The 10,901-nt window shown below is 35.3% G+C and overlaps 2 protein-coding genes across 2 annotated transcripts; both read left to right on the top strand.

The window, feature by feature from the left end:
- Positions 1-27: 27 nt before the first annotated feature.
- Positions 28-4,836, top strand: LOC146909847 (oligopeptide transporter 5-like). Its single transcript, XM_085730729.1, has 4 exons — positions 28-850; positions 1,177-3,478; positions 4,061-4,272; positions 4,402-4,836. Exons 1-2 carry the CDS (start codon positions 776-778, stop codon positions 3,421-3,423), a joined length of 2,322 nt encoding a protein of 773 aa, XP_085586855.1. The 5' UTR covers positions 28-775; the 3' UTR covers positions 3,424-3,478; positions 4,061-4,272; positions 4,402-4,836.
- A 1,978-nt stretch (positions 4,837-6,814) lies between these two features.
- On the top strand, positions 6,815-10,318 carry LOC146909846 (oligopeptide transporter 5-like). The gene is made up of 2 exons (XM_085730727.1): positions 6,815-7,200; positions 7,579-10,318. The coding sequence occupies exons 1-2, from the start codon at positions 7,126-7,128 to the stop codon at positions 9,823-9,825; spliced, it is 2,322 nt and encodes a 773-aa protein (XP_085586853.1). The 5' UTR covers positions 6,815-7,125; the 3' UTR covers positions 9,826-10,318.
- Positions 10,319-10,901: the final 583 nt, after the last annotated feature.

Here is a 10,901-nt window from a genome sequence, read left to right as displayed (position 1 = left end):
AAGAATTGTTATTGTTATAAAGTATATATTTATCATTACACACAAGTGTTCGTCCGGGTGGATTGGATTTGGATTTCAAAATGTCTGATGTTCAATTTTTGGTATTTGTGAACAGAGCAAGCTCTGTTATGACTTATGAGAGTTTTATGTTGCACAATAAAAATACATTGGTTTACAATAAAGAATGTTACAAGTATAAAACATATCATGATACTCCTTAAATCAAACTAGTCATATCATATTTTTTATTGAGGAGTAGTCGTAAATTTGGTCATATGTTTTTGTTTTTTGTGATTTTTCTGTTTTGGACCATGAAATGTTGATATTATATTGGAATGTTAGTAGATCGTTGCAAATTATAGAGCTGTATCCCCACGTATGGAATAGTCATTTTGTTAATGAATAGTCATTTTGCTGTGCATAACGAAAAAGCATCAATGAAATTGAGGGATGATGATGATACCTCAAGCTGATTCTGATCTCATATAATAAAGAATATATCAATATATGGTGGGGCGTAGTTGTAACAGTGTACGCTATCTCATCTAATCGAAGAGGCAAACTAACATAACTACCTTCCAAAGACAAATACTAATCATGAAATTGATGTTTCATATTCAACACTAATTCACACGAGCTAGTTGAGCTAATTAATACTGGAATTCTGTCTTGAAATGAAAATATGTAGCTTAAAGTTCATAACTGCTTCTTACTGAACTTCACAGCCCTCTTTTTCTCTATTTAACATCTGCAATCCTTAGTTTATCTAGCAGCAATGAAGAAGAAAACATCACCTCTCTCTTCAGAGTATTGCATGACAGTTACCACCCCTCTTCTTGACCTTGAAAAGGTACCTACTCTCCAACTCCATTAATTTAATATGCATGCATAAGCCGCTTTGGATAGACTTGTGAGGTTGTTAGGGAGAACTTACGGAAACAACATATGACTTGTTCGTAAGTTGTTTTAGCTTCTTTTTTTTTTTTCATAAGCACTTCGAGATAGCTTATGAAATCATTTTATAGCTTGTATGAAAATAGTTTGGCTTTATTTATCTTTTGTTATAGAAATAGCTTATACATAAGCACTTATATAGTAAGCACTCAATTATGATGTTTATTATGATCGAGTTTTGGTTCCCTTGAATTTTCTCCTTTACTTTGTTTTATGGAATAGGAAGCTGAGTGTTCAAGTGGCGGAGTAACACAAAATAGGGTCACAGAGGATGCCGAGACAGATGAATATAGTATTGATGATTCTCCTATTGAGCAAGTGAGGCTAACAGTTTCAATCACTGATGACCGTTCCCAGCCAGCGCTTACTTTCCGGACATGGGTTCTAGGGTTAGCATCATGTGTGCTCCTTGCATTTATGAACCAATTTTTAGGATACAAAACCAACCCTTTGAAAATCACTTCTGTCTCAGCTCAGATTATTACCCTCCCACTTGGGAAACTTATGGCTGCAAAACTTCCCATAAAAACAATTCAAGTCCCTTTCACAAGTTTGTCTTTTTCGTTGAATCCAGGGTCATTCTCTGTGAAGGAACATGTTTTGATCAGCATCTTTGCTACCTCAGGATCCAGCGGTGTATACGCCATTAACATAATCACAATTGTTAAGGGTTTCTATCATAGGAACATCCATCCCATAGCGGCTTATTTGTTAGCGCTATCGACTCAGATGCTAGGGTATGGATGGGCCGGGATTTTCAGAAAGTTGCTTGTTGATTCACCTTACATGTGGTGGCCTGAAAACCTTGTGCAAGTGTCTCTATTTAGGGCATTTCATGAAAAAGAAAAAAGGCCTAAAGGAGGAACTTCTAGGCTGCAATTCTTTTTCGTAGTCTTTGTAGCTAGCTTTGCGTATTACATAGTTCCAGGCTATTTTTTTCAAGCAATATCAACTGTTTCTTTTTTTTGTTTGATTTGGAAAGATTCAATCACTGCACAACAGATTGGTTCAGGCATGAAAGGCCTTGGTATTGGTTCGTTTGGTCTCGACTGGAACACTGTTGCTGGCTTCTTAGGCAGTCCTTTGGCTGTGCCTGGCTTTGCTATCATCAACATAATGGCTGGATTTGTATTGTATATGTATGTTTTGATTCCAATTGCTTATTGGAACAATGTATATGATGCAAAAAAGTTCCCCCTCATTAGTTCTCACACATTTGACTCTACTGGTGCAACGTACAACATTACTCGGATTCTCAATACTAAAACCTTCGACATCGATATGGAAAGTTACAACAACTACAGCAAGATCTATCTGAGTGTCACATTTGCGTTCCAGTATGGATTGAGCTTTGCAGCTCTTACAGCGACAATTTCGCATGTTGTCCTCTTCCACGGAGAAATGATTGTTCAGATGTGGAAGAAGACAACGACTTCACAAAAAAACCAACTTGGAGATGTCCATACAAGGATTATGAAGACAAACTATGAACAAGTCCCTGAATGGTGGTTTGTCACTATTTTAATTTTAATGGTTATGACGGCCTTACTAGCCTGCGAAGGCTTCGGCAAGCAGCTCCAACTTCCATGGTGGGGAATCTTACTTTCTCTATCAATTGCATTCGTTTTCACCTTACCAATTGGTGTCATTGAAGCAACAACAAGCGCAAGAACAGGTCTCAATGTGATCACAGAGTTGGTAATTGGTTTCACCTATCCAGGAAAGCCACTAGCTAATGTAGCTTTCAAAGCATATGGCCATACCAGCATGGTACAAGCACTTAGTTTTCTCGGTGACTTCAAATTAGGCCACTATATGAAAATTCCACCAAAATCAATGTTTATTGTGCAGCTAGTCGGCACTGTAGTTTCTTCATCCGTCCACTTTGGAACAGCATGGTGGCTTCTAACATCTATCGAGAACATATGTGATGAATCGTTGTTGCCGAAAGGTAGTCCTTGGACATGTCCTGGTGATGATGCATTTTACAATGCTTCCATTATATGGGGAGTTGTAGGGCCAAAGAGAATGTTTACCAATGACGGTGTTTATCCTGGGATGAATTGGTTTTTCCTTATTGGCCTAATTGCACCTGTACCGGTGTGGCTTCTTTCTATCAAATTTCCTAACCACAAGTGGATTAAACTTATCAACATTCCTATTATCATTGTAGGTGCATCTACCATTCCTCCTAGGAGATCTGTGAATTATATTACTTGGGGAATTGTTGGAATGTTTTTCAATTTGTATGTTTATAGAAAGTTCAAAGCATGGTGGGCTAGACATACTTATATCCTTTCAGCTGGTTTAGATGCTGGAGTTGCTTTTATGGGTTTAGTACTTTATTTTTCTCTTCAATCCTATGGTATTTTTGGTCCAACATGGTGGGGTCTTGAAGCAGATCACTGCCCTTTGGCTAGATGCCCTACAGCTCCAGGTGTACACGCTGAGGGTTGTCCTGTTCCCTGACTTCCATGATAGCATTCCATCAGCAGTATCGCCAAATGAATATCATATTGCACATGTAAGTCTAAAATTGAAGAACATGTTTTATTTTGATCTCTTTGTATCTACGCTATCTTATTTAATTTTTCAGTATTGATACATCGTAAGAGTCTCTAGAAAAAGGAGTGAAGTATACCAATTTTCTTTGCTTTTGAGTCATAAAGTAAAGGTTCAAATGTGTTGGTCTATAAAATATCCATTTTTTAATATACTCCCTATAAAATTTGTACGCAGTTTACAAAAACAACGTGTTTTAGAACCTTATTTAAATTTATAGATTTTTATGAAAGCTATAAGATGGAGCTCAAGGTTCTGAAAGAAATTTCAACTTGTGCATTATCAATTTGACTTTTGTAATTATATATTAAAAGTTTATCTAAATCTGTCTCTAAGCGGTTAGTAGGCTAGTATTAACATTTTGATTGATGTATGAACTTGATCACTGTAAGGTAGACTTATGCTTTGCAATATTTTGCACGATTTGGTTTAATCGGTGTTGATAAACGATTGTTGTTCCTTCCCTCTTCCTTGGCCTTATTATCTCATCATTCTTTTTTTACTCATGTTATTTTGCACTGACATTTGTGATTAAATTTTTCAGGATGGAGCTAATGTGGACATACCATTTATAATCCGGCGGCTGAATTGTTTTTCCCTTCAACTCATTCCTTCTGGTATCCTTAATGAGGATACCTATGTGTTATTGGGAATGGTGTTGTAATACACATGCCAGGGCTGTTTGAAGAAATTAACGGCTTAGAGTCAGGACTTCTTGCTCCAAGTATTGTTGGTGCTTTATAGGAGTAGTGATTGGTAAATGGATATTTATCTATATTGTCTGTTAGAGTTGTATCATTTAATGAGGATTAGATTAATATTTCATATTTGATGTATTATTCTGTTATTCATCATCATTGATCTTGTTACCTTTTAATTTTGCAGAACTTGCTGGGAGGATGAGTTTTTGAACCGATACATGAATTACATGTATGATGAATAGATGTTAACATCTGTTAGTGTTATTTACGCAGTAGAAAATAGTGATGTACTTGTAATGATCCTGAGCTTTTGAGTTTCTCTCTTGCTGCTTAAGAGAGAAAGAGGTTTTGTTTATATCTTTGATCAAGAGGGAGCATAGTTGCTGAATAGGATTAGGACTTCAGATTGAACTGGTGGACAACTGGTAAATTAATTCAGCCATGGACCAGGTTGAGTTTTACATAATACAAAATTTGATAATCTGTTAGCAAATGTAAGGACAAGATGTTTGTTTAATGAGATTTTTGTTTTAGTAGAATTATAGCTGATTTAAAGTGATGCTACCAAACATTGACAAAAAAAAGTGATGCTATCAAGCATGAGTTAAGATCCTCTCCATTTATGAATTTCTCAATTTCTTCCATTTGAAGAGATAAAGACACACAAAAAATAACGAGTAATTAATGATGGTGGGACCCACTTAGTGGTAGGACACATCACTTATTTTTTTTTGTGTTTATCTCTCTCCAAATAGATTCTTCCATTTATTAATAACCACACTTCCACCAAAGTAGGGGAAGTCACAGCCAAGTGTTTGAAGATTAAAATAGCTCGTTGAGATCATGAATCTTTTCTGCCTAAATTTTGATGTAAAATGGGCTCCTATTTATTTTTTATTTTTTTGGCTTTCGCACCGATTTTCGATCCACCAAAGGTGGATGACTAATCCGGCTCCTATTTATTTGTATACTAAGTTCCAATGCATAATATTTCCGGGGAGTTCAACTCAATGTAATATTGTATCTCAGATGTATGATGAATATCATGGGATACCAAAGGCTATTTGTTGGGGACTCTAGAGAACGTCGGGAGCAACAATGAGTTAAACATCTAGGACTCTTAAAGACTTTGACACCACATCTCTACCAAAAACCTTACGGTGTTAGGTGGGTCCACTCACATTTGAATTCCAACACTATTTATAAAAATAAAATAATTATAATAATTAGAATCTTAGTTAGCTATCAATTAGGTTTAAAATTTTGATAAATATTAATTTCTCAAAATAAAATGCTGGTAAAGTCAAATGAAAAACCGAAACATGTTTTGTTAAAAGAAAAATTGTCATAAATTACAAAGTTTGTGTGAGTGGAATAAATTTGGATTTCTTTAAGCGATGTTATGAGGCTTTGTCTCCGGTAGGAGACCTCTATAGGTCTCTTACCGTGGGAGACCTTCCTTTTTTTTTTTTTTAAGGAACATTTTTCTTCCTTTTTTTTTAAAATGTTTATTGAGCTTTAGATCAAAATTAAATGATTGAGATTAAAAGCCCTCTTTTAAATAACACATGTTCCTTGCCACATGGTATAATTCTTGTACTGTTTTGGCTTTCTTTCTCTACTGCAAATTTTTCTTCATTTTCTTCTCATACCTTTCCATTCAATTCTTCTGTGATTATTCAAGGAAGAGAGAGATATATTAATGCTGAGAACCAAAACGTGTTGGAAAAGGGGTGATATGGTGTGTTGGATGCATACAACAATAACTCACTGCAATTCTTTTTTCAAGAACCCAGATTGTTCAATCATCACCTCTATGTGAGGGAGTTTTGTTCAAGAACCCATATTGTTTCCATCGCTGGATTTTTTTTTTTATATGCTGCTTCAATTCATTCACTCTGGTTTTATGGGTTTCTTTGCCAACCCTAATTCTTTAAGCTCAATTTACTGTTCAATTGATGCATGATTTTCAAAATTGATGGATGCATTTTGGTCCTTCATGGCTACGATTGAGTTAAGAGGAATTGTGATTGGGGATTCACCTTAAAATTATAATTAAAATTGTGATTAATAATACTAATCAATCCCAAAACAGCAAACACAGGTTCTTGTACTGTTTTGAGATCTCAGAACAATGATATTAGCACATAAACACATGATACCATGTGACAAGGAACAAGGAACATGTGTTGTTTAAAAGGGGGTTTTTAATCTCAATCATGCAATTCTGATCTAAGGTTCAATAATATTCTCACATAAAAAAATATCATTATAGTTGTAAAAAAATAAAAAAAAAAAAAAAAAGAGGTCTCCTACGGTAGGAGACCTAAGAAGGTCTCCCACCCTAAACGGCGCCCTGCTATGATAGTATGTCTGCCGTTTACAAAAAAATGTTACAAGTATAGGCATATTAGTATGATCATGATGATACTCCTTAAATAACCTAGTCATATCATTATTTATTTATTTTGTTGAGAAATAGTCATATAAATTTAATATGTTTTCTGAGAATTTTTTTTATGTTAGAGCTGTATGCCAGCATGTGAACATTGGTTTTGTTAATGAATAAATAATGTCCTTCTAAAGTAATGTATGCTACCCCATCTAATCTAATCAAATTGGTGGCAAACTAACTTACCTTCCTTCTAAAGACAAATACCAATCATGAAATTGATGTTTCAAATTCAACATTAATTCACACTATCTAATTGAACTCCTAAATACTAGAATCCTGTCTAGGTTCATGCAGCAACATTGAAGTTCACACGTCTATTCAATACAACTAAGTTTGAAATTAACATGTGTGTGTGTGTCTGTACATAGTACGTAAATTCTGACTGCATCTTGCTCAACTTCAAATCCCTCTCTCTGTGTTTAATATTTAGAATTCTTAGTTTACATAGCAGCAATGAAGAAGGATGCATCACCTCTCTCTTCAGAGAATTGCATGTCTATTACCACCCCTCTTCTTGACTTGGAAAAGGTACCTACTTTCACTCTCCAACACCAATAATATAATGCATGCACTTACTTTTTATTCGGTTTGAATTGAATTATTCAACTTGTCTATAGTAGTATAAGCACCTGTGAGACTGTTTGAGAGAACTTATAGAAACAACTTATGACATGTTCATAAGCTCTATAACATCATGTATGAAAACAACTTATAGCTTATATTGAATATAATTTGACTTTGTTTATCTTTTGTTATAAGAATTAGTTATATATACATAAATTATATGATAAGCCTTTATAGTATATATAATCACTTAATTATGTTGTTTATCCATACATGACCTAATGAATGATTGTTGTTTTGTTCCTTTAAAAAAACATTCCTTTGCTTTGTTTCATGGATTAGGTAGCTGAGATATCAAATGGAGGAGTATCTCAAAATAGGGTCATAGAGGATGCACAAAGTGATGAATATAGCATTAATGATAGTCCTATTGAGCAAGTGAGGCTAACAGTTCCGATCACCGATGACTCTTCTCAACCGGCGCTAACATTCCGGACATGGGTTCTAGGGTTAGCATCATGTATTCTCCTTGCATTTGTGAACCAGTTTTTAGGCTACAGAACCAATCCTTTGAAAATCACTTCTGTCTCGGCTCAGATTATTGCCCTCCCACTTGGGAAACTTATGGCTGCAACACTTCCCACAAAACCAATTCAAGTCCCTTTTACAACCTGGTCTTTTTCGTTGAATCCGGGGCCATTCTCTTTGAAAGAACATGTGTTGATTACCATCTTTGCTAGCTCGGGATCTAGTAGTGTTTATGCAATCAACATAATCACCATTGTTAAAGCTTTCTATCACAGAAGCATCCATCCCGTCGCGGCTTATTTGTTGGCGCTATCGACTCAGATGCTAGGGTATGGATGGGCTGGGATTTTCAGAAGGTTCCTTGTTGATTCACCTTACATGTGGTGGCCTGAAAGCCTTGTGCAGGTTTCTCTATTTAGAGCATTTCATGAAAAAGAAAAAAGGCCTAGAGGAGGAACATCCAGGCTGCAATTCTTTTTCGTAGTCTTTGTAGCTAGCTTTGCGTATTACATCATTCCAGGATACTTTTTCCAAGCAATATCAACCATCTCTTTTGTATGTTTGATTTGGAAAGATTCCATCACTGCGCAACAGATTGGTTCAGGCATGAAAGGACTTGGTATTGGTTCATTCGGCCTTGATTGGAACACTGTCGCTGGCTTCTTAGGTAGTCCTTTGGCTGTTCCTGGCTTTGCCATTATCAACATAATGGCTGGATTTTTATTGTATATGTATGTTTTGATTCCAATTGCTTATTGGAGCAATTTGTACGATGCAAAAAAGTTTCCGCTCATTAGTTCTCATACATTTGACTCTACCGGTGCAACATACAATGTTACTCGGATTCTCAATACTGAAACGTTTGACATTGATATGGAAAGTTACAACAATTACAGCAAGATATATCTAAGTATCACTTTTGCATTCGAATACGGATTATGCTTTGCAGCTCTTACAGCCACAATTTCGCATGTTGTCCTCTTCCATGGAGAAATGATTCTTCAGATGTGGAAGAAGACAACAACTTCACTAAAAAACCAACTTGGAGACGTCCATACAAGGATTATGAAGAAAAACTATGAACAAGTCCCTGAATGGTGGTTTGTCACCATTTTAATTTTAATGGTTATGATGGCCTTACTAGCATGCGAAGGCTTTGGCAAGCAGCTCCAACTTCCATGGTGGGGAATCTTACTTTCTCTAACAATCGCATTAATTTTCACCTTACCAATTGGTGTCATTGAAGCAACAACAAACATAAGAACAGGTCTCAATGTAATCACAGAGTTGGTAATTGGTTTCATCTATCCCGGAAAGCCACTAGCTAATGTAGCATTCAAAACATATGGCCATATCAGCATGGTACAAGCACTTGGTTTTCTTGGTGACTTCAAATTAGGTCACTATATGAAAATTGCACCAAAATCAATGTTCATTGTGCAACTTGTAGGCACAGTAGTTGCTTCATCTGTTCACTTTGGAACCGCATGGTGGCTTCTAACATCTATTGAGAATATATGTGATGAATCATTGCTGCCAAAAGGTAGTCCTTGGACATGTCCCGGTGATGATGTGTTTTACAATGCTTCAATCATATGGGGAGTTGTAGGGCCAAAGAGAATGTTTACCAAAGACGGCGTTTATCCCGAATTGAATTGGTTTTTCCTTATCGGTCTAATCGCACCAGTTCCCATGTGGCTTCTTTCTCTCAAATTTCCCGACCAAAAGTGGATTCAATTCATCAACATTCCTATTATCATTGCAGGTGCATCTGACATCCCACCAGTGAGATCTGTGAATTATATTACTTGGGGATTTGTTGGAATATTTTTCAATTTCTATGTTTATAGAAAGTTCAAAGCATGGTGGGCTAGACATACTTATATCCTTTCAGCTGGTTTAGATGCTGGAGTTGCCTTTATAGGTTTACTACTTTATTTTACTCTTCAATCTTATGGTATTTATGGTCCAACTTGGTGGGGTCTTGAACCAGCCCACTGCCCTTTGGCTAGATGCCCTACAGCTCCAGGTATACATGCAGAGGGTTGTCCTGTTCCCTGACAACAATGTTAGCATTCCATCAACAATATTGGCAAGTGAATATACTATAGGACATGTAAATGTACAAAACTAAGAACCTGTTTTATTTTTGTTTTTGTATTTAAATTGTCTTTGATTTTTCCCTATTTTATTTGTAATAGTTTTAAACAAAAGTTTGAGGTCCAAAACATGGCCAAGGATGAAGTTGAGGAATACAAGAGATATGCTTAGTGGTTGGAAGTTTGTGGCCTTCATTTCTGATATTGTTGCATGTCATGAATAATGATATGCTATAGCACTAAAGAAGATATTGATTGAAGCACAAGCAACCATGTTGAACACAGATTTCGTAGTTTATCTCTTTGGAAGTTTATCTAGCCCATTTGACTCCTAAAAAATTAGCTTTATCATTTTATGAACGTAAAAAATCATAGTAGAGAAAAATCTACTGGTGTCCATAACATCCTATTAAAAAAGTTGAGAAATTTGAAGTATAATGGTTTGATTTATTTTAGGTTTACATGCAATTTTGATTCACTATGTGACAAATAAAAACCTAAAACATGTCCAATGAGATTATCTGTCAACAAAAATGTCCAATGAGATTAAAATGCTTAACAAATCTGTATAGACCAAAAGATCTTCATGCTTGCACTTACCATAAGGTCACATGCTTGCGAGCATACATCATGAAAAGAATATTCAATTTAATAGCTATTTGACCACAATATGACAAAAGAAACTAAATTGTGTCTAATGAGATCAAAAAGCTTAAAATAATCATATGTGATCTTTACAAATCGTGCTTAGAAATTTACCTTTTAATTTTTTTTAAAAATAAACAAGAAATTTGTCCTTGAATAAGTGAGATGTCTGAGGTTTGAACCTCGACCCTACATATATTATACAATGTCCTTGTTAAATGATCTTAGCTCACGAGACATATTTTGTTCTTTTTACCCCTTAAAATAAGTTAAATGCACCGATAAGCTACTGTTCATATATTGATAGTACAATTTAATTTTTAAAATTTTACAAATCTTACCTCCCAAAATATTTACATGTAATTAGCAGTTTTAACATGTAACAATTGCTGT

This window comes from Medicago sativa, chromosome 7, assembly GCF_051527215.1.
Source record: "Medicago sativa cultivar Bolivia chromosome 7, Bolivia_mono, whole genome shotgun sequence".
NCBI classification, from domain to species: domain Eukaryota; kingdom Viridiplantae; phylum Streptophyta; class Magnoliopsida; order Fabales; family Fabaceae; genus Medicago; species Medicago sativa.
Note: the sequence above shows the minus strand (reverse complement) of the source record. Positions and strands in the feature narration are given on the sequence as shown.

Excerpts from the sequence above, each read along its gene's own strand:
- LOC146909847 (XM_085730729.1), top strand. The coding sequence starts at position 776 with ATGAAGAAGAAAACATCACCTCTCTCTTCAGAGTATTGCATGACAGTT. Across the intron at positions 851-1,176 it reads CTCTTCTTGACCTTGAAAAG|GAAGCTGAGTGTTCAAGTGG; the intron begins GTACCTACTCTC and ends TTTATGGAATAG.
- LOC146909846 (XM_085730727.1), top strand. The coding sequence starts at position 7,126 with ATGAAGAAGGATGCATCACCTCTCTCTTCAGAGAATTGCATGTCTATT. Across the intron at positions 7,201-7,578 it reads CTCTTCTTGACTTGGAAAAG|GTAGCTGAGATATCAAATGG; the intron begins GTACCTACTTTC and ends TTCATGGATTAG.